Below are 25,400 nucleotides of genomic sequence, written 5' to 3'. Positions count from 1 at the left end.
GCAGGAAAAGGAATTTCTTTTTAATCAAATCATTTTCTAATTTTTTAAATCATGATAGAGTGGCTCTCAATCACACTACTAGATGTCGCCACTGATACAAATACCAAAATTTAATTTACAGTTTATCGATAAATAAATTTTGAATACATTAAAAACAGTGTTCTATTAATAAGAAAGGTTTACGTAATTAAATCTTTTTACGAGTTAAAAAGAATTCACACTATAATACAACAGAAGAAAAATTAAAACTCAAGACAGGAGGTTCTTCTTTTCCCTTTAAATAAGAAAAAAAATTCAGCATTTCTACACGATTTCACAGCTTCTTTCAGGTTATACAAATATACTTTCTTAATCGTTTTGCAGCCCCAGCAGCATTAGTGCCAAGATTCAAAATTAAATAAGTGCCCCTCCCCATGTATATGCAATATTTTACTATTTTCAGGTTTCAGCAATTAATCACTAATTTCAATTTAATTTTGATTATTAAAGAGTGGCGCCATCTGTAGCGAAAATGAAAAAAAACAATTCTCACTTCATAGTAGTTATAATTAATTATGAAATGTATATTAAAAGCTCAAGTAGCAGAGAGTAGGAAAACCAGTTCACAAAACTTGAAATTTTATTAATATTTTAAAAATAGAAAAAAAAAAATCACCAAAAACCTGGAGGTCAAAACAAATAAGTAAAAGCTAGAGTCGCAGAAAAATTAGGTCACAATAAATAGAATAAAAAATCTAAATAATCCTTAAAAATTAATTCATAACATGAAAATTTTTTGAAATTCTAAAATAATTTGAGTTTTTTTCCAAATAAATCTTTTTTTCTGCTACTAAGTTTTTAGAAAATACTATTCTCAACTGATCAGAACACCATTGCAAAGCGAGTTTTAAAAGCATTTTTTTTTATTTATTTTCATATTATTTTATATCTTTTCTGTAAGATAACAATATATAAGAAGTATTTGAACAGAAGAGACACCATTAAAAATAATCCAGGCACGAGCACTAATTGAGCATTTGTAAAGGATATCAAAGCGCGGAATTAAATGTAGTATCCCATTATGTGAGAAGCTACTACCGCTATAAAAAGGAAGGTAAACAATAAAATAAGATCATCTCATGTCTTTATGTTGCCAACAAATAATACAAAAGAAGCAGAAAAACTGGAAATATAATGAAACCCAGATAATTATAACAAGAATTACTAATTGTTGACGATTTATTTCTGAAAGAATGAAAATTGTAACTGAGAAAAAAATTAGATCTGGAAATCTTGAAGGACTCTTTAATTAATTATAAATAATTACTTAGAATGCAGAAGACGTTAATTAAATGCTTTACAGAAAGCATCTATTTAATTTGCTACAAAAACGCCTCGTCTGATAGATACAAATTCTCTTGAATACTTCCTTTGTATTTTTAAATCTATTAATGGAAGAGGAAATTAATAATTACATATAATTTCAATGCAATTAGTGCAATTCACCTTATAAAAATCTTATAATCATCACCTTATAATCATAATTGTAATTAAATTTGAAATAAAAATCTTTAAGATAATTTTTTTTATAAACGTACTTAAATTTCTTTAATTTTCTATTTTACTTTTTAGACTCTAATATACAATTCATTATAATATGAATTTTTTCATTAAATATATTATTAGATGTTGCAAATAGTAATGAATTCCAAATATAATTAAATGAAAATAATATTATGGAATCCGACTGGGTTAAAAACATGAATTTAGCTGAAAACTAGTTTTTATTTTTTTATTATTATTATTATTTTGTAGTTTTAAAAAATAGGCACGATTCTGTTTCCAATGATATCGTTACTTTTGTCTCTACAGTAATTAGAAGCAAAGTTATAGCAAACTATTAACATTTAAGTGATGCTTATTTATAAGAATTTAAAAACTTAAAATGTATTTTCTGAAGAACGCATTTTTTCATCATTCGACTGTACGAGTACCGTAGTATCTCAACAATAATCAAGATACCTTAATGAAATTTATAATTAGTGCTCGTTATATTATGCAGAATGTAATGAATCAGCGAGTTGATGTTGAATGCTTTAGAAGTGAATTTATGATTGTTTAATGTAAACATTGATGGAAAAAAATTCCATAGATAATTTCATATATTACACACAAAAATTTTTATTTTTGAATATTATTTTTTGAGTTTATTTTTTAATTTTTAGGCAATAATTAGATAATTTAGATAATTTCATATTTTCATAGATAATTTCATATATTACACACAAAAATCTTATTTTTGAGTATTATTTTTTTTGAGTTTATTTTTTAATTCTTAGGCAATAATTAGTTATATTCTAAGATAGGTTACACAAATAATGTTACAAAAAAAAAAAACTATAACAATTTTTTTCTTTAGAGTAATTCTGGATTTTGTAATTAAATGCTGAAATTAATATCAAAACATGTTTTTTCCACAAAAACTACACATATGCTTAAATAATTTCCCTATTATTCATGATTTTATCTTCATTTTAATATAAAAAATATCATATAAACATTAAAATATTTTTCTTTGAAAAATCTCTTTCGAACCTTGTACTTTAACCCTTTCTAGGACCGTGGGAAGTATGCTTCCCACCAAATTTATCAATGTTTGTATGAAATTATGTAGGTTGGCATAAGTTCTGACAAATTTTTTTAGACAGATAGAAACTTAGATGCTTCATTTCCTTTATCTCACACAAAATGATGTGTCTTGGTTTGTTACTTAATTATTAATGAACCAAATTAATTAATCAAATTAAATTTATATAATAAACTAAATGAATCCCTTTTCTTATTATAATTTCAAGCCTAAAAATATTTTAACAAAATATGACTAGAAAAAAAAATGGCCCTTTAAAGGGTAAAATGAAAATAATAGTCTGAAAATACTAAAATAAATTATTGTCAACCAGGATAGACAATTGTACAACATTACAAAGTTAATGTGTCAGGAAGTGAGTGAAATAAAATCGATCAGAAAATCCCATCTTAACAAACAATAAAAAATCTTATTTATTAACAGGTCGCTCCACTTACTTAGAGCAAAGCTTACAAGTAAAGACAACAAAAATCCCCGTTTGACTGGAACTTTCAATTCAAATCCAAAACAGGAAATCCCCTATTAAACTGATATAAAGGGCAGTTTTAATTATAGCAGAAATTACTTCTGGAAGCAAAAATCACCGTTGGAACTTCCCAACCCAAAATAGGACATCCTCTGTTGAATTGATATAAAGGACAGGCTTTGAGTACAACAAAAATCGCATTTACTAGCAAAATTTACAAAAAAATATAGCACTCGAATGTTCCAAAGAAATCTGAAACATCCAATTCCACTCATTCCACAACAAGCCAACAAGAAGAAAAATGAATTCCACTTATCACTTCACGCTCGCACGTATGCAACAACAAACATTTCAACGCATTATCTTTTGAAGCATAACAGCAACGCATAACAACAGGAAACATCATTAAAATGAGTCAGAAACACGGCAGCCACAAAAGCCTTCTTCCTGGATATTCAATTAGCCTATCCCGGGCCGGACTGCGGGAAACTCGATTTGTACTAGTATCCGTACTGGAGGGTGCATCCCGGGAGATAGCCCTGGGCAAAAGGTGAAACCCATTTAGTCCATTTCTCTACTGATTTGATTAATACTGGAAGGAGGCACTTGGAAAAGGCGTTGAGGTTTACTGTAGAAGAAGTCTGTTGTTCGGTGTAGCTGGAGTAGGAAAAGGACTAACATAAAGTTTTTTTTCCCAACTTTTTCTAGTGAAAAGTTTCAAAGATAAACTCAATTTAGCAAAACATTCGCCATCGAGGTCTTGATGTATTTCCATGTGGAAAAACCCTTTTTGAAATAATGTTCATTGTCTACATACATGATAATACAAACACAGAATGAGCTAAAGAGTAAGATGTACTATCTCTTCTTTATATCAAAATTTTTATAGCGATGGTAAGTAACATTTGGCTCGAAATCTACAAATGGAAATTTAACAATCCTATCTACCGCGTGTAAATACTACAATTGCACAACACAAGAAGCAAAATAGAAGAAAATATAAATATAATTTTATCAACAAAATTCCTTACGGACATAAAACGTCGCCAAAATCAGTATTGAAAAGCATGACTCCAAAGAGCATAATAATCCTCCAAATGTAAATACCTCAACCACACAATGCAAGAAGCAAGGTAGAAGAAAATATGCATATAATTTTATCAACGAAATTCCTTATGGACATAAAACATCGCCAAAATCAGTATTGAAAAGCATGACTCCAAAGAGCATAATAATCCTCCGAATCTAAATACCTCAACCACACAATGCAAGAAGCACGACAGAAGAAAATATGCATATAATTTTATCAAAAAAAAATTCCTTATGGGCATAAAAAGTCGCCAAAATCAGTATTTAAAAGCATGACTCCAAATAGCATAATTATACTCCGAATGTGAATACCTCAACCACACAATGCAAGAAGCAAGGTAGAAGAAAATATTCATATAATTTTTATCAAAAAAATTCCTTATGGGCATAAAACGTCGCCAAAATCAGTATTTAACCTATTAACAGGGAATAAACTTTTGTTAAATTCGTCTAAAAATGGAAGGTTTAAAATAGTAAGGCAAATTTCCATGATGATAAATGTCGTCATGCCCATTCAATTAGTAGTGTTTGTGTACGACGAAATATTTCGCCATATCTAGTTAACAGGCTAAAAGCATGACTTCAAATAGCATAATAATCCTCCGAATGCAAATACCTCAACTATATAATGCAAGAAGCAAGACAAAAGAAAATATGCATATAATTTTATCAACAAAATCCTTATGGGCATAAAACGCCGCCAAAATCAGTATTTAACCTATTAACAGGGAATAAACTTTTGTTAAATTCGTCTAAAAATGGAAGGTTTAAAATAGTAAGGCAAATTTCCATGATGATAAATGTCGTCATGCCCATTCAATTAGTAGTGTTTGTGTACGACGAAATATTTCGCCATATCTAGTTAACAGGCTAAAAGCATGACTTCAAATAGCATAATAATCATCCGAATGCAAATACCTCAACTACACAATGCAAGAAGCAAGATAGAAGAAAATATGCATATAATTTTATCAAAAAAATTTTTATGGTTATAAAATGTCGCCAAAATCAGTATTTACAAGCATGACTTCAAATAGCATATTTAGATACACCACCAAGCCAAATTATAATATGGATCTTAATAGAAACCATGCATCAAACTTAAGATCCTCTCAATTAATAGCTTGGATCTTATCACCAGTACTTATGATTATGGACGAATTTCCAATAAAGCCAGCAGGAGTGGTCTCCAAGAAACTTTCTCGTCTACTCTCGAATAAAGGTCATTGGCCTGAATCTAACATTTTTACTGAATCTATCATTTGAATACGTATTTTGAATGTCTTTCTGCTGAACGCATGTGACCAAAATTTGACCCCGAATTACAGTTGCAGCTACAAGATAACAAATCAAATTTCACTGATTTAAGTTCATTCCATTAGTGAATTATTGACTTCATAAGCATGCGAAAGTACAGAGTGACAGATGGTCCTGACTTTGACAGAACTAATTCAAAAATTAATAAGAATTTATATTTGAGATAATAAACTTGTTGACAAATTTTATTGACCTAGTTCTTTATGTTTCAGAATTTTCGAATTCACTTCTAATATCTCAGCAGGCAGATATACTACTCTGGATTGGATTTCAATCGCCTAACATAAAGCGTTTTTATCGTATTTATAGACATATATAACGTCAAAAATGTGTTTTTTGAATTCAAGTAAGTATTAAACGTGGAGATCCGTCAAAATCTCGAGTTCGAATTTTTTGATGATTAGAATACTTTTTCTATAATTCGTACACGAAAAAGTAAAAATAGTATATTTTAGATCAAATAATATTTTTAAAAACACTATTAGATAGTTATCAAATTTTATGATCAGATGGCTCTTTCGACGAGCATATTGGCCGTGTTTCATTTCAGAAAACTTTCTTTTGCATAACTTAAAGTTTGCGGTTCCTTGAACAAAATATCAACTTCCAGGTAATCTATTACCTAGCAGTGCATTATCCTTTGCAGTTATACTTAATCTTTTAATTCTTCATGTAAACTGCCCGGAAAATAATAATAATAATAATAAATCTATTTTTATCTTTCAAACAATGGAAAACAATTACGCACACTTAAATATTTAATAGAAAGTATTTAAATTTCTTTGTAAAAATAAAAGTATTATAAAAATTATACAATTAAAAAAATTGTCAAGATTGGTATTATTATGAAGATTTAAACGAGAAAATGGTGTAAAAATTATTTCTATACAATAATATTTTCGAAAGAAATCGCGGAAAATATTAGTTAAAATAATAAGTATAATTATTTTTTTAAATTTTAATTGTACTTAATTCGCTCCCAGAGAAACATTCTTATTTTACGTTCCCCCCCCTCTCTTTTGCCAAAATTGGCATTTTTAAATCAAACGGACTGACTAGTAAAGAACCAACGAATACACATAGACAAACATCTGCTATTATTATTATTATTACAGATTCATATTTTCACAACTAAATTTGCAATGCATGGTCAGCTATAATGTATTGAAATACATAAAATGGTTTGTACAATGTACAAAAGAAAAACAATAGAATGCTGGCGATAATTCTCAAAAATATTACCTAGATTAATAAATTTAAAAAATATTTAATACTAAAAACATTAGATAAGATTTGTATGCCATTTTTCTTTCATTTTGAAATTTACAGCCTTCATAGTGCATCATAAAAAGTAACATAATTCCACAAAACTGAAAAATGTAACCAGCATTTTCGAAATCTGTAAATGTTGTTTCTTTGCTAATATACGCTAGCCAAGAAGAAGCAACCTTTACGGCGAATTTCTTTTTCATCAGATGGCATTCGGACTTATGGAAAAATAAAAAAAGTGTAATATATATATTAAAATTAGTCTTAATTAGCAAAATGTAAAAATCGGTACTGATATTAAAAAATTTAGTAATTAATTAAATGGTAAAAAACTTTGGATAATTTGATTCAATTATATGTCCTATTTTGAAGTAATTTGAGGAGATATTTCAGTTGGACGTAATGAATTTAAACTTTGGTCAAAAAATGTGGTTTACCGTAAGCTAACAAATCTAGCTTCAAATTTCCGTTCGTTTTGTAATTACTATGTTAACTTACACTCAAACAACCGGAGAGAGAGAATTTCTCTCTACGAATTTCATTTAAAATTTACAAGAAATCTACACATTTGCAGTAGATATCATATACAGATTTCATCCATCAAGCTTAAAGCGCTTTTAAACAATTCTTTTCCAGATATGCAGATAAAATTACTCAAAATTTGTGGCAATCTGAAAAATGAAGATTCACCAAAATTTCGAGTTCGAATTTTTTAAGAATTACAATTCTTTTTATTTGTATATTTTACAAAAATTTTTTTCTTTGTATATTTAATTCGAGGAAACAATAAAGCAAAAAAGTTTGACTTCCGAAGAAGAAAAACTTAAGGAAATATTTCATTTTAAATGTTGACTATTGTTAATAGAATTTGGAACTTATATTGAATTATGTTGTCTGAATGCGTCAAATGAAATAAAACCCATAACTGAAGACGGGGGGGGGAAGAGTCGGGAAGAATCGTATAAATGGTAGCAGAATACAAACGACCAGCAAGATTATCATCTGGTATAAAAAAAACTGAATAGTATTGAAGCAACACGTCAGCATCTACACGTATCGCAAAAACCCATAAACTGAATCAGCTTAAATTTTAAGATAAAATACCTACCAATTTTTTTGTTATATTCGAAAGGATGCGTGTTAATGTGTGCTAAACATAACAATACAAAAGGGAGGATTGTATTTTTTATATATAAACTTGATTTTTTTCTTCAAACATACCGCAACATTAATGCTTAAATCATTTGAAAGGTTTTAGGAAATGGCAGCATATGTCTACAACCAATAGATGTGAAAATAAATGTCAGTGAAAGATAACGCGTTGTCTTCTATACGAATCAGGGATATCTGAAATGGGGAGATTTATTAAAATGACTAAACAAATTTTCTAATGATTAACCGTCATGTCAACCACCGATGACTAGTAGTAGACTTTCCATTGGGGCCACATCCTTCATCGTTATTTGTCAGTAATTATCGATAATTGTCAGTATACATTCCGCGTCATGTCAGTCACTGATCATTGGCAGTAGATTTTTCCATTGCAACCACATCATTTATCGATATTTATAAATAATAATCGAAAATTATAAGTTACATTTTGCGTCATGTCAGTCATCGTTGACTTTCCTGAAAGATACTAATTCGTCAAAATCTCGAGTTTGACTTTTTTTTTTTAAAATGCCACATCATTCATCGATATCTGTCAGTAATTATCGATAATTATCAGTAAACATTTCGCGTCATGTCAGTCGCCGATAACTGGCAATAGATGTTTCCGTTGCGGCCACATCATTTATCGATATTTATAAATAACTATCGATAATTGTCAATAGTTTTTTTCCATGGCGACCGCATCATTTATTGATATTTATAAATAACTATCGATAATTGTCAGTATACATTTCGCGTCATGTCAGTCGCCGATCACTAGCAATCGATTTTTCCGTTGCGACAACATCATTTATCGATATTTATGAATAACTATCGAAAATTATCAGTTACATTTTGCGTCATTTCAGGTGACTGAAATGACGCAACTGACCTGAAAGTTACTGATCTTAAATCAAACTCGAGGTAACTCAAAATCTCGAGTTTCAATTTTTTTTAAAATACTTGCATTTTATATATTTTGTATACGAAAAAGTAACAAGCAACAACCACTTTACTTAATGGAAAACACTCATTTTCAAGTGAAGTTGCAGCAAAAGATATAAAACAATTACCCAACGCTCTACACGGTCAATTAATTTTAAAATAATCCAGTAACATCAACATTTGAAAGCTAAATTCCCGCACAATAATTACCTACCTTCTCCCTGAAGATCACCATCCCTTTTCCTTCATCTTTAAAATTAATCTTCCATTAGTGAATCATATTCTTTCATTTTCATCAGTCCGTTGTCAGCCACACGATATTCCAGAACCGGGGTTCAACCGGGAATCGACAATTTATTAATCCACGCATCAAGTCTCCAACCAGGGGTTTGAGGGATCCTCCCCTTTAAATCCTCGATGCCATCGTTTTCATTATTATTCGGAGAGTGGTGTAACAGGAGAGTTTTCGATTAAGTTTATGCTATGATGGATGGGAGCGGTATTCTGTTTTGATGTAATTAGTAGACCCCTCACACCAACCCTCCCCTAAGCCTTTTGGAAGTGTGGGATTTTATCGACATTAAATTTGGCTTGAGCTGAAGTGACACTTTTGATAATGATCTGGCACGGAAATTGTTTATGATATTTTTCAAGGTTCTTGGCTTTTGATCGAGGCTATGGTGTCAGATTATGTTTACAGTGGAAATTTCACGGTTAATGCCGAAAAAAAAAATATTTGTAATATTTTATCAATCCTGAAAATTAAAAGTAACACTCATTGAAATATTCACTTCGAACTAATGGTCCTTCGGCTGCTTGTAACCCAAAACGAATATATTTGGGACTTAACGAAATGTATTATATATGCAATGATATTTTAATTTTAATTTCAATTTAATTAATTTCCAAGATTTTATCTTAATTTAGTCCATAGTAACTTCATTCTAAAAATATTCTCTTATTCGTGATCCAATTCCACTTTCGGTTTAATTAATTCCTTTGTAAAAATAATGCGCCAATCGAAACTACGTATCAAATGAAAGTGATACTTCCGTTGCCCTTCTCAAAGGTCATCATATGTATTCCATCGGCACGTGGCCGGAAATCCTATGTTATATAAGACTAGTGATCATTTATTTCACGCTCTTCTTTACTTCTGCTTTTGTGCCGCGCTTTGGCGGATGTGCCTTGTCCGTGTCTCTGTTTGTAAATAATTATGCTTTCTCGGAATGAATATTAAAATTAATTTAAAAATATAACATGTCTCTTCAACGTCTTCGAACCTGCATTCTGCTTCAAACAAAACAAATGAAAGAACAGATAATAATAAATATTTAAAACTAATTCAATTCAGCATTCAATTGTGAGCTGATTACTTGAGAAAAGTTTTTAACTTGCATCTTTTAATTTTTAACTTTAAAAGCAACAATGATACACTGTTTCTCCAACCAATAGAAATCAAGATACCATTTTTTTTTATTCCGATATCTTGGTTATAAAGCATATTACTTTGCAGTCTAATTGTACTCAGACAAGAAACAAGTTAAATACCACGTTTATTGTTGTAAGCTGTTGAATTGATGAATCAAAACAGGGTTTTATATTTATATTTGGTTTGGTAATTGATAAGATATGGGAAGAAATGGAAAAATTCAATCATCATTTTTTCCGCATTTAAATACTAAACTATTTATCTGAGAAGAAACTATTTATCTGAGAGGAATAATTAAAGGTTTTAGGATGTTTAAAAGATCCATAAAATCTATTCAAATGCTACGATAGCTATTTAATTTAAATACCATGGTTTAATAATAATAATAGTAATAATAATTATTATAACTTCAATATTTAAAAATTTGCAAAATATACTAATTTCTGAAAGCGGATAAACTCAATAAATATTTTTTAATATTCTTAAATTATCACCAGCATAATGGCCATTAGAAATTTAATAAATAAAACTTAAATTCCGCCATTTTTTTTATCGATAACTATACCATTTGAAGGTGCAGAAAAACATTTTTTTTCGCCATTTTAATTCTGACTGATGGTAATTAATTTATAAGCATTTTTCGATTAATCGAGTTTTTCAAAATGTAATGTAAATATCCATCTGAAACGCTTACCAATAGTTTTCCTCTATGTAACACACTCTTATATGGAATTCCACACTTTAGTTGAATTTAAAAAAAATTTAAAGTATTTTTCAAAAAATATTTTTTTTTAAATTTAATTATTATAATAAGTGAAAACTCATTTTAGAGGACTTTTAAATAACTATATATTTCTTATTTAAAGTATGCGATTACGTTCGGATGAATTTTTTGAAAAACATTCGATAATAATTATATTTTTTTAGTATTTACATAAAAATGATTGAAAAAAAAAAAACTTCTAGAAAACCAAAATATACCAGTTAAATGACAAAAGATTTAAAAATCGAAAAAAAGAAGGTTTTTTTTTTTTTTTTTTTCCCCCTCTACAGAGGTATAAAACAAAAATCTTCTAATATGGAGATTAATCAAATGATTTGCTTAAAATTTTGCAAAGAGCTTAGGAAATAAATTATGTATTAACGAAATTTAAAAAGTTGTATTTGCATCCATTCTTTAAATATTGTTATTTGATAAATAACACGAAATTTTCAATTTTTTTTTCACATAGTGAAGCACTAAAACAACTATAAAATATTTCTAAAAGAGTAGATTACATATTCTCAGGTCCAGAAACTGAAATACATATTGGGAAATTATTAAACCAAATTTGAATTTAAAAAATATACATTAGAATTTAATTTATGACGTTCTTTGTAAGAAAATCCTAACAAAGATTGGAATTGAATAATCGAAATGTAAAAAAAGCATTAAAAAGTATGTAAATGTAAATATAAGAATCAGTATAACTCCCTCCCCCCTCCAAAAAAATAGATTTTGAAACATAATTCTTACGGTCTTATAAAGAAATATGTTCAGACATTAAAAATATTAAATAAAAAAAAAATCATAATTTCGTAAAAAAACGACTTTTCAACTTCTATTCGTATTTTATGCTATATTATTCAATCCCAAATCACAATTTTGAAGTGATTTTTTTTAGGAACATGCCCAGTTTATAAAATGTACAAGTATAATGAATTTTATGATAAAAGTAAAATTTAGTGACGAATTACAAAAAATGGCAAAGGCCAATACGAGAAAAACTTCATCCAGGAACTGCATACAATTTAGTGGACAAAGTATTATAATTCTGCATACATATAAAATTATTAAGAAAACTACCTTTCCATCACTAAATTTTGTCCTATATCTTACAAATAATAGCTCACATAATATATTTTTATTATCCGAAGACATAATTAACTAGTTTGAGCCAATATTACAGAAACTGCATACAATTTAGTGGATAAAGTATTATAATTCTGAATGCATACAAAGTAATTAAAACAGCTGCCTTTCTATTTTTAAAAACTATTGTTTTTTTTTCCCCTTACATCTTACAAATTATAGTTCCTATTTCCATGTATTTCCATGTAACATGACTAGATAAAATCGACTGAAGGCAATGTCATTTACTAAAAGTGCACGAGAAGCATTCATGGCATGTTCGAACATGCAAAGATATTATTCATAATTTCAATTTGAAAATGAGAATGAATACTATGCTTATAAAAAAATAATAATCCATTTCTAACCCGAACAAGAATGCATAATGTTTCAGTATAATAAATGATTTAACAAAAATAAAAATTATCTTTGTTTTTTTCTGAGACAGCATTTGGAAAAGGACAAACAACAAACATAATTTAAAAAGTCAAAAGATGCTGTTTGAAAAATAAAAAATGAAAGGCCCAGTTTATGTACTATTCATGACAAAATTAAAAATTTATATATGATTATTATGCATTAAATAGAAAATCAATTTTGCAATTTTTAATTGTAAGAATGATTAAAAATTTTAAGTAAAAAAAGTGATATCTTAATTTATATAAAAAGTTACAGAACAGGTACATTTAGGTTAAATAAAAACACACCCTATACACTGAGCAACAAAATTAAATACATTCCTAGCAAAAACCGAAACCACGGGAACGAAAGTTCGAAGCATTTCATCGCCAATAAATGGACGAAAACGATAGAATTATAACTTTACTTTGCACATGGCGTTGGGATTTCACCTCACTTCCCAATTAAATAAACATCTTCAATGTTAAATCTGTAGAAAACAGCAAACGATATAAATGCTGCAAAACACGGAAACAAACGATAAAGAAAATCACACTCACCACCTGTGGGAGTTTCATGATCGCAGCAGCGCACAGGATCGCTGAGTTCGTTCCGACAACCCCACGAACGTCTACACCAAAAAAAGTATCGTCTGAACAATCGATCCTAGAAGGCTGTGGAATCGAATTAAAAAAATTCTTCAACAGACGCAGACGACTTTTTTTCTTTCCTCTGTCCGGCAGGTAGCCCTGAGTCCGTCACAGGTCATGTGAGGGGGTCCACGGAAAAGACCAGACTGACGATTTTCTCCACACCAGGCTAAAGAGTTCGCATCGTACGGAGCACTTGCGCCGGAGCACTCTCACATTGTTGCCTGGAAGTGATCGATGCTACACCGTGGTGTTTGGATCTTTGACTCAGGTGTGGAGCGATGTGAAATTTCCACCCCACCCCCCTTAACGCTCGATTTGAGGAGCAAGGAGTGTAATAAAACAATAAGGACTGCTAGAAGAGGGAAAAGAAGTGCCTTTTGTGCATGATAGTTTTACATTTTCGTTTCCATTATGATACTAAATTTAATTTTAGTAAAATTTTTTAAAAATTAAAAATATGGTAAATGAAATGATTGAACGCAATATTGTACATATATTTTAAACAGGAATCAAATTTAAATCCCTGGAAATATTTTTAAAGTTTACAAGTTTAAAGAAAAAAAAATATTTGTCAAATTTAAACTTTTAAAAATAGGATAAGATAAATCCATCACCTTTTCCAGTAACTTCAATCATTCATCTAAGAGAGTAAATCTATATTTTCCAGTTCCATATATTCCAGTTAGTATGTTAACTGCCTCTATTTCATTTCACTAAAAAATTGGTTCAGAAGACGGCTTTTTCATAAATAAATTGATATTCCGCATCTGTTTCTTATAATTCACCAATAAAAAATTCCAGTTAGTATGTTAACTGCCATTATTTCATTTCATTAAACAGTTGGTTCAGAAGACGGCTTTTCGCACCTATATAATTTAAGACGAATAAAAGAAAAAAAAATAGAAAGATCATAAATCCGCATTTAAAAACAACATAATAATCCCCAGAATAAAAATGAAACAGAGTCACAAATTATTAAGAAAAATCGAACATCTATTTCTGTTTAATCGAATAAGGACTAATAATTATAAGCATTATTGTAATTTTTTGCCCTTTTTCTACCACGCGACACTTTCGCCAACTAAAACATACCAATAAAAAACTTTCGTAAAATTCTAGCAAGTAGTAATATCACATGTGGAGATTAAGAAATTAAAATCAATATTCACATACTTGCACTACTCTCTTACAGTATCATGTTCGTAAATATAATACTAAACAAGCAAAAGTGGTCTCCTTGAAACTTTCTCGTATACTCTCTAATAAAAATGTTATTCCAGAGAACGCCGTGCGTAGCACTGGCGCGCAATGGTTACGAAATATTGACATTTGGTGTAAATTTAGAATATTTACTAAATCTAACGCGTCATCCTTGGCGAGTTGTTTGGCGGTGAATCTCTGGTATGTGATTAATGCTATCCGAAAACCGAGTTTGTGTTTCAGACGCGTTTTCCCTAATCAATTGAAACAAAAATTTGACACAAAATTACACCTGCGTTCACAAAATCGTATAATGATATACTGAAATCATTGCAATATATTGATATATAATGATTATCTATATTAAATATCGCGTTTACATGTTTCTGAAAATACAGACCGACAGACGGTCAACTCCTTGTTGGATTTTGGCTCAAAATTTAATAGGTGTCCACACTATAGATGTTAAATATGTGTACCAACTTTTATCTATCTAGTCCTCTCCGTTTTGTGTTACCGTGTAAATTTATATTGGAGTTCCAAATAAACAGACTTGTTTCGAATTTATTATTTTTTTTTTTTCAAAATTTGATAAAAATTGTCAAATTTGTAGTAAAGATCGACCAAATTTCATCCGTTTTCTGATTAACAGCGTCTTTGGGTTATCTTTGCCACAGAGAGACAGATATTTTCTAAAAATATGTTTTCGAATTCAGAAATCTTAAAACAAGAAGATACGTCAAACTCTCTGGTTCGAATTTCTTGAACAATTGCTATACTTTCATTATACTACGCATACAAGGAAGTAAAAATTAAAATTAATGCCACAAGTTTTTCGAAGTGACAAAATCATTTGCGCAAACATAACATTTACCGATTTAAGATTAAGAGATTTTGAGTCGTAGTTCGAATCCTTGTACTTTTCTTGCACGTGAAATTATCGTCTGCGCAAATATAATATTAAAAAAATTTAAACCATTATTCAAAATTCTTGCACTTTTCTTGTGCATGAAATATCATTTGCACAAATACAACAATAAAAAATTAAGACTTTGTTCAAATATTAGCATTTTTCTTGTCCGAAGCAAAATGATTTGCGCAAATATAACATTAAAAAACAAAATCATTGTTCAAATTCTTTGCGTGACAAAAATCCTCTGAGTTAAAAAAAAAAAAAAAATAAGAGATTTAAAGTCTTAATCCAATACTTGCAGTTTTCTTGCATATGACAACATTGTCTGCGCAATATAATATTGAAAAATTAAAATGTTTGTTTAAATTCTAGCACTTTTCTTACACGGGACAATATTTTTTGCGTAAATATAATATTAAGAAAATCATCGTTCAAATGCTGCTTTTTTTTTTCGGGATTTAAAATCATAGTTCAGTCTAAGCACTTTTCTTTCATGCGACAACATCGTTTCGCAAATATAATATTGAAAGCTTCAAATTTAAGCATTTTTTTTTTTTTTTTTTTTTTTTTTTTTGAGCATGATAAAATCGTCTGTGCAAACATTAGATTAAGAGATTTAAATTATTGTTCAAATTCTTGCACTATCGTTTGCGCAAATAAAACATTAACATTTAAATCTATATTTAAGATGTTTGCTCTTTTTTCTTGCATTTCACACTATCGTCTTCGCAAACATAAAATTTGACATCAATAGATCATTCAAAATTCTTACACTTTTCTTTCGCGTAACAATATTGTTGTGAAAATATAATATTAAGCACAGAATTGTTTCATAACGCTAATGCACAAAACAAATCTCCATATCCCCCCCCCTTTTTTTTTAATAGTATCGCATTACTTAAGAATAAAAAATGTGCTCTAAGAAAATTATGTTTATGGTAGATGACTACATTAAAAAGTCGATATTTTGCGAAAATATGATTTTTTTTATTTAATATTTTTAATGTTTTAATAGGTTTCTTTATAAAACCATTAAGAATTTTATTTCTAAATCTATTTTTGGGGAAATTATACTGATTTTTATATTTGCATTTAAATTAAGTTTTAATATTGTTTTGCATCTATAAAATGCTATTTTCTCAAATTCTAATCTTTGATAGAATCTTCTGACGGAAAAACTCATAAGATAAATTCTAATACGCACGTTTTGCTGAAATTTGGAATAATAATTTCTCAACGTGTCCTGCAGTTTCTGAAAAAGAGAATAAGTAATTTATTTATTTACAAATATTTTATATTTGTTTCAGCGTTTCACAATGTGAAAAAAAACAGGAAATTTATCAGTCGAATCCCAGTATTTAAAGAATGCACGGAAATATAGATTATATTTTAATTCAAGAACTAGATAACATATTTCTTAAGTTATCTGCAAAATTTAAAGCAAATCATTTGATTAAACGCTAAAGTAGAAGTGTTTTTCTTTATATTTCTTTTCAGCCAAAAAAAAAAAAAAAGTTTTTTTATCTCTAGTTTTTGAAAAACATTTGTCGCTTAACTAGTATATTTTGATCTCATATATGGTTTTTAATCTTTTGTAAGTAAATATTCAAAAATATAACTAATTTCGAACGTTCGTTTTACAAAAAAAATTCATCCCGAACGTAGTCACATACATTACATAATAATTTAAGAATATTCGTTATTACGAATAATTTAAGAATGCTCGTTATTACGAATAATTTAAGAATGCTCGTTATTACGAACAATTTCATTACTGCATCACCTGAAACAATGTTGCGGGCTTGGATAGTCGGTTGGATTATGGGCTGGCATCTGGATAGTTTAGTTTAACAGGCATGAAGCGTCCCTCTTAGATTAATGAGATCGGCTGGAACAGCTGAACAAGACCAGTCGCAAGGGATGAATTTAACTGGATGAGCTACATCCCTCCAGATAATGGGATGAATAGGAACACTGCACATCATGATGCTATTAATTCAACCACAACTATACCGGCACAAAGTAGTAATAAAGTGTAAATTTAGTTTAGTTATAGTAATGTCTCGTAATGTCCATGCAACACTAAGGAATTATTTTGAGACGAACCTCATAATTTTGAACACGAGGGTTCTTCAGTAGAATCGGGTCTCGAACTTGAAACCCATCGATTTCAAAGCCGAATAAAGGGGTAATTTAGATTAGCTATATTAACGTGCCATTTTTGAAGCAACACTAGGGCTATTTTGGGCTGGACCTCGTAATTTTGAGCCGCGATCAGATGACGAGGACAATACCTGAGCTGGCACCTCCTCTCCAAACTTCCACACCACATCAGCGGGAGGACGTTTGGCCCCGACGGATTTAACGTGCACCAGACCCGCTTACACAACGGCTCTTCGGTCGGGTTTAGAGCCCGAAGTCCTCCGATTCTGAAGTCGAATAAAGGGTTAATTCAGTTTAGTTAATTTAGTTAACCCTTTCTAGGGCCGTGGGAAGTATGCTTCCCACCAAATTTATCAGTCTTTGTATGAAATTTTGTAGGTTGGCATAAGTTCTGACAAATTTTGTTAGAAAGATAGAAATTTAGATGCTTCAGTTCTTTATCTCAATCAAAATGATGCGTCTTGATTTGTTACTTAATTATTAACTAACCAAATCAATTAATTAATCAAATTAAATTTATCTAACAAGCTAAATGAATCCCTTTTCTTATTCTAATTTCAAGCCTAAAAATATTTTAACATAATATGACTAGAAAAAAATGGTCTTTCAAAGGGTTAAGTTATATTAACGCCCCGTTTTTAAAGACACACTAGGGCTATTTTGGGACGGATCTCGTAATATTGAACATCAGTTAGATGACGAGGACGACACCTGAACTGAAACCCTACCATTCTCTAAACTTCCATCCCACACACCACGTTTGGTCCCGACGAATTTAACGTACATCAGACCCGCTTACACGACAGTTCTTCGGTGGAATCAGGTCTCGAACTTGAAGCCCTCCGGTAGCCAAATAAAATGTTAATAAGATATAATGCTAATTCGGCAAAAATGCAAAGAAACGTTTTCTGATTAAAATGGAAGCGTGCGAATAAGAACTTGATTATTATAAGTACCGGAATAAACATGTACTACGCTGGTGCAAAACGGAATTGCTAGGTTTACGCAACGCATCGAAGTTAAAGGAGATCTATTAGGAGCTAGATCATGTTATTCGACTTTGGGCAGACAAGAAAGATAACATATGAACCAGCATCCCACTCACCAAACTTTTAAAATGTTTGACCTACGACTATAGATTCAATATCCAATAAAAAAATAACTTTCCTAAAAAATCCTTATCTTTCTCATAATTAAACCCTACTTAAATAAAATAAAAACGCGTGTTTTTAATGAATACAAAAAACATGTTTTAAATATACACTGACATTCTATCAAACATCCGTCAATTTTTTTTTAGTTTTATAGTTCAAAGTTCACTCGACTACTGGTAAACAGTGAAGAAAGGTTCTAAAAACTAAAAAAACCTCAAAAAAAAAAATGCGGGAAAACATTTTCTCAAATAAATCAATTTCTTTGCCAACATCTCAAAAAGTGACTGCAAACTCGATTGAGACGGACGGATACACAAAAATCCAAAATTAAAAAAAAAAGGGGGGTTCAAATTCCTCGAAGCGTTTTAAAAATAAATATAAACAAAAAAAAATCCACATGACTCTAAGTTCATTCCATTCCCAAACTCTTACACGGACACTGCTGGAGGGCGTCTTCACGTCACTTCAGTTCACTGACAAAATTTGGAAAGGGATAGGGGGAAGGAAGAGAAATGTGGCCTGCAGGAAATGATATCTAAATTCCAACATAAACGATGGTCAAATATCGGTACTGGCAAGACATCGGATTTCTTACGGTTGTCTACTTCAGACGATATTTCACCGCCACTTTATTAATCACGCACTGGTTGGCAATGCGGCGCAGCCCATGCGTGTTCGAAAATTCGAAGATTTTTACTTTTTGTGCTCGCAAGGAAAGGTTGGCGAGGACAGGAGGAAAAAGTTTGAAGTAACATGATCAGTTTTCCAGCGAACTAGAAAGGCGAGAGGAGAGGGTTTTAATTTTATTTCGAGCTCCTGTTGGTAAAGATTTATTGAGAGTTTTTAGGGATAGAAAGATTTGAACAAATTCTCAATGCGAGGAAAATATTCCTTTATAAATAAACAGATATCTGCTATAAAATGGATAAGTTAACAAAATATTTTGACTTTTGAGAAAAAAAAAAATTTCCCCTCAAATATAGAGAAATTTACATGAAAAAATTACAATAAAACAAAAATTCTAAACATACTGTATGATAGATAATTCACATTTTAAACTTACATTTTTATGTATGAGATATTTAGACATGATTTTTATATTTTATTTTGTTTTGTTTCAAAATATTTACTATCTTATTTTCTACTTTTTTTATGCCCCCCCCTTCGTAATCTTTTATTTTTTCAATGTGTTATATTTTTATTTTCTCTCCCAATGCATTGTTTATAGAGATATTCATGTATAACTATTTTCTATTCTCATTTTCATGTATGATTCGCATTATTTTATGGATAATTTTTTTGTAATTTATTCCAAATTTCGTAAAGCGAAAGAACTTTAGAGAGACTGCTCGTCTGGCAGACTCTTTCGGACCCATTTGCCTCTTTGCTATTTCAAAATTTCCCCGAATGCTTTAGCATGGAGGGAGTAATAACCTTTGTTGGCACCTATATCTGGTTGAAATAAACAAGTCAGAATGGAGGTGTTTTTCTCATTTCGAACCCCTGTTGGTAAAGATTTATTGAAAGTTCTTGATAATAGAAGTATTTAAACAAATTGTGTACTTGTGAAGAAAATACTCAGTAATAAATAAACGGATCTCTGATATAAAATGGATAAGTTAACAAAAAATTTTAACTTTTAAGAAATAATTTTTTTGCCCTCAAATATAGAGAAAATTACAGTTAAACAAAAATTCTAAACATAATATATGATACATAATTCACATTTTAAACTTATACTTTTATGTATGAGGTACTTAAATATGAATCTTATATTTTATTCTGTTTGGTTTTCTAATATTTCTTTTCAGGTACTGATAATCCACACACCCACACCTTTCGTATTCTTTTATGTTTTAATATACCATACTTTTATTTTTTTTCCTTAATGCATTGTTTATATAGATTATTTTTATTATTACTACTTTCCAGTTCTTATTTTCATGTATGATTTATACTATTTCATGTATAATTTTTTGTTATTTATTCCAAATTTCATAAAGTTAAAGAACTACAAGATCCATTTGGTTGGCACCTTCGGAGCAATTTGCCTATTTGTTATTTCAAAATTTTCCGGAATGCTTTAGCAAGGCGGGATTAATAACATTTTGCTGACATCTAGATCTGATTGAATTAAACAAGTTAGAATAAAGGATTTCCTTTTATTTCGAAATACATGCCCATGAAAAAATATTAATAATTTTTCAAAAATAGAAAGATTTGAACAAACTTTGAAAACAATAAAGATGATTCTTACCATACTGATTTATAATGGCAACAAATTAATCTGTCACAAGTTTGAACAATGTGAAAAATAAATTCTTATCATCTTATATAGATTTCGTTTGGGAAATAAAGGTCACATTAAATATTTTAAAATCTATCCTATATAAAATGTATATTTCATATCTAATCATATATATTACGAACACTTAGAAAACAACTGAAGACTCATTCAGAACTTATATTATTCGGCAAACCTAATGGAAACCTTTTAGAGAAAACTGGCCCAAATATGTGTTTTACTAAGAGATAAATCTTCACCAATCAGCTTAAATCACGGCGAAATAGTCGATAACATCGAAAAAGCGGTATGTTTTTACCAATGTTTTAGCAACGGTAAAAATCATGGTCAAACTTATAACCTTATTTCTCCGATTGAAATATACCGAGCATCAACCGGTCACTCTACAGGTAAGATTCAAGAAGTCTTATTTTATAACATTAAAAATAAATATATTCAGAATAGGAACTTGAATATTTTTTATTAAAAAAATTCAGCTGCAATGTAACATTAAACCCTATACATTCAATTTTTCACTACTACTTAGAACAGTTTTATCCGAAGAGGCGGCATTCAATCTTCAAAACTCAGTTTAAATAAGAAGAATTCGAGTCCTTTTTATACGAAATGCGAATTTTACAATGTAAGTCTTGTCTAGACATAAACTTAACTGGGCAGACACATGTATTCAATAAGTACATTTCGAACTTCACATTTATAAGAATATTCCGAAAAATATATATAAAGGGATAAAAGGAAATAAATTTATTTGATATACTGTACACAAGCATAAAGCATTGGATCAACACCTCTTTACATTCTGTATACAAAGTACACATAAAGAAAATACTGTAATCCTCAAAGAATTCGAACTCAAGATTTCGACGAATTTCTATGTTTCAAAATTCCTTGAGTCCGAAAAATACATTTTTAGAATTATGTCTGTCTATCCGTCTTAACCAAATAGGTTAAAATATTGACCGTCTGTCCATTTGTACTTTCGTTTGCATGTAAACACGCTAACTGAAAAACGCAGTGACTTAGACTAATGAAAGTTAATACACTTATTTAGTACTTAAATTGAAAATCTTTCTCAAATTTTAAAATGAAACTGTCAAAGGTTTGACCATCTGTCAGTCTGTTCATATAAACGTGACGACTCAAAAAGGGCAACGACTTGTATCAATAAAATTTGGTATGCTCTGGTTTCAATGGGTGGGCCAAATGGCATTAAAAAGACACATTCGGTCATCTCCATTATAGTTTAAAGTACAAAACGTCATGTTCGGACCTCTGAAAATAAAAATCTGAGTAATTCACGGCATTGTTCGAAATCCACAATTTTATGCCGTGGAAGTTGGGATATTATCTTTAAAAAATATTCTTCTATATTCTCTAATAAAGTCCAAAGTTCTGATTTGTTATTATATTGAATTGAGAGCCAAAAATGCGTCAGCCCTTAATTTCCTTTAACTCTTTTCACCCAAAAAAGTAACTGGATTTATAATTATTCATATGGACTTTCATTTTAGAACATCGCAATATGAAAATATAATTGTTCATGTCGGGTTTTTTAAATCCGTGATCGTTTTTAAGACAGTCTAAAATCAAGTAATACCAAAATAATATACCGTCTAGAATGGTAAGAAGACGCGCCATCTGAATAGTAAAGGGTAAAATGTATGGATTAGGCATCATTTTGCATGCATGGGAAATGAAAACTTTCACAAAGCTGGTATCCAGTTAAGAACATTTTATATTATTTCAATCCAATCTGAAAGATTTTTTTTCCTTCTTTTTTGTATGATGTCTATATCAATCTATCAATACCATAATGATGACAATAGATAGGAACTTCTGGGTTAAATAACACTTAAAGACCTATTCCCTCTCATGCCTTACCAACATACCTAAACCGATGTTCTAATCAAGAAATTCTCTAAAATACAAACATGCAAATCACAGATTCATTTACCATAGAATTGTGCAAGTTTCTTAAATTCCTTTATCAAACATTCGAAAAGGGTGAACCTCGATCGATATATACTTGTTGATACAATCTCCCAGCCAAGTATATCAATAAAATGAAGACAAAAATCGAGGGTAAAACTTAACCCGATGTTGTTTCCTCAAAATTCTCTACCACACAAATATGCAGATCTCGGTAAAAGTTATCATACATCTTGTAGATAGCAAAGTCATTTATCATACATGCATTAAGATATGTGAGCCTCATTTGATATATACTTAGTGATACAGTTTCTCAACCATGGTATATCAATAATGTGACTAAATTCGATGAAATCTAAACTTGCGTTCTATTCTCGACATTCTCTGCCATACAAACATGCAAGTCACAGATTCATTTACCATAGAATTGGGCAAGTTTCTTAAATTCCTTTATCAAACATTCAAAAAGGGTGAACCTCGATCGATATATACTTGTTGATACAATCTCCCAGACAAGTATATCAATAAAATAAAGACAAAAATCGAGGGTAAAACTTAACCCGATGTTGTTTCCTCAAAATTCTCTACCACACAAATATGCAGATCTCGGTAAAAGTTATCATACATCTTGTAGATAGCAAAGTCATTTATCATACATGCATTAAGATATGTGAGCCTCATTTGATATATACTTAGTGATACAGTTTCTCAACCATGGTATATCAATAATGTGACTAAATTCGATGAAATCTAAACTTGCGTTCTATTCTCGACATTCTCTGCCATACAAACATGCAAGTCACAGATTCATTTACCATAGAATTGGGCAAGTTTCTTAAATTCCTTTATCAAACATTCGAAAAGGGTGAACCTCGATCGATATATACTTGTTGATACAATCTCCCAGACAAGTATATCAATAAAATAAAGACAAAAATCGAGGGTAAAACTTAACCCGATGTTGTTTCCTCAAAATTCTCTACCACACAAATATGCAGATCTCGGTAAAAGTTATCATACATCTTGTAGATAGCAAAGTCATTTATCATACATGCATTAAGATATGTGAGCCTCATTTGATATATACTTAGTGATACAGTTTCTCAACCATGGTATATCAATAATGTGACTAAATTCGATGAAATCTAAACTTGCGTTCTATTCTCGACATTCTCTGCCATACAAACATGCAAGTCACAGATTCATTTACCATAGAATTGGGCAAGTTTCTTAAATTCCTTTATCAAACATTCGAAAAGGGTGAACCTCGATCGATATATACTTGTTGATACAATCTCCCAGCCAAGTATATCAATAAAATGAAGACAAAAATCGAGGGTAAAACTTAACCCGATGTTGTTTCCTCAAAATTCTCTACCACACAAATATGCAGATCTCGGTAAAAGTTATCATACATCTTGTAGATAGCAAAGTCATTTATCATACATGCATTAAGATATGTGAGCCTCATTTGATATATACTTAGTGATACAGTTTCTCAACCATGGTATATCAATAATGTGACTAAATTCGATGAAATCTAAACTTGCGTTCTATTCTCGACATTCTCTGCCATACAAACATGCAAGTCACAGATTCATTTACCATAGAATTGGGCAAGTTTCTTAAATTCCTTTATCAAACATTCGAAAAGGGTGAACCTCGATCAATATATACTTGTTGATACAATCTCCCAGACAAGTATATCAATAAAATAAAGACAAAAATCGAGGGTAAAACTTAACCCGATGTTGTTTCCTCAAAATTCTCTACCACACAAATATGCAGATCTCGGTAAAAGTTATCATACATCTTGTAGATAGCAAAGTCATTTATCATACATACATTAAGATATGTGAGCCTCATTTGATATATACTTAGTGATACAGTTTCTCAACCATGGTATATCAATAATGTGACTAAATTCGATGAAATCTAAACGCGTTCTATTCTCGACATTCTCTGCCATACAAACATGCAGCTCCCAGGCTCATTTTTCATACAACCTTGCAAATCTTAGACAGACAAAAAACAAACAAAAAAAAATCACACGTGTGAGTCTTGCTTGATATATACTTGGAGATACAGTCTCTCAAGACGGTATATCAATAAGATGACTAAAATCGAAAATGAAAACTAAACCGAAGACAATCAACCTTGACATTCTCAGGCTGTATAAGTAAGCAGATATTTGATTAGGTTATATAGTCTATCAGTCAAGTAAATCGGTAAAATAATTAAAATCTAAGAAAATCCAATACCTTATTCTAAAATTGCCATTCCATATAAAACTTAGATACTTGAGTTCACTTCAAAATATATCAGGCGTATATATAGGGTAAACATTCGATAGGTGCGAGATTTAATAAATGGACATTAAAAAGTCAAAATAAGAATAAGCAATTATCATAATTTGTAGAAGCTTAAAATTAATTAAAGATATAAGAGGACTTCTTAAAAACTACTTTGCTTCAAAATCAGAGAAGAGATATTCAGT

At 30.0% G+C, this 25,400-nt stretch overlaps 1 protein-coding gene across 5 annotated transcripts in view; it reads right to left on the bottom strand.

Annotated features, from left to right (window-relative positions):
* LOC129956874 (tight junction protein ZO-1-like) overlaps positions 1 to 25,400 on the bottom strand; it is a 540,535-nt gene that overhangs the window by 271,544 nt on the left and 243,591 nt on the right. The window contains exon 1 of one of the 5 annotated variants that reach the window (XM_056068851.1): positions 13,147 to 13,358. The exons of the other annotated variants lie outside the window; for them this stretch is intronic. Within the exon in view, the coding sequence (XP_055924826.1) occupies positions 13,147 to 13,164 (18 nt within the window). The 5' untranslated portion in view covers positions 13,165 to 13,358. Of the gene's footprint in view, positions 1 to 13,146; positions 13,359 to 25,400 lie in introns of those variants that run through there. 5 annotated transcript variants of the gene reach the window in all.

Source organism: Argiope bruennichi, chromosome 11 (assembly GCF_947563725.1).
Source record: "Argiope bruennichi chromosome 11, qqArgBrue1.1, whole genome shotgun sequence".
Taxonomy (NCBI): Eukaryota; Metazoa; Arthropoda; class Arachnida; order Araneae; family Araneidae; genus Argiope; species Argiope bruennichi.
This window is presented reverse-complemented; position numbering and strand designations above follow the sequence as displayed.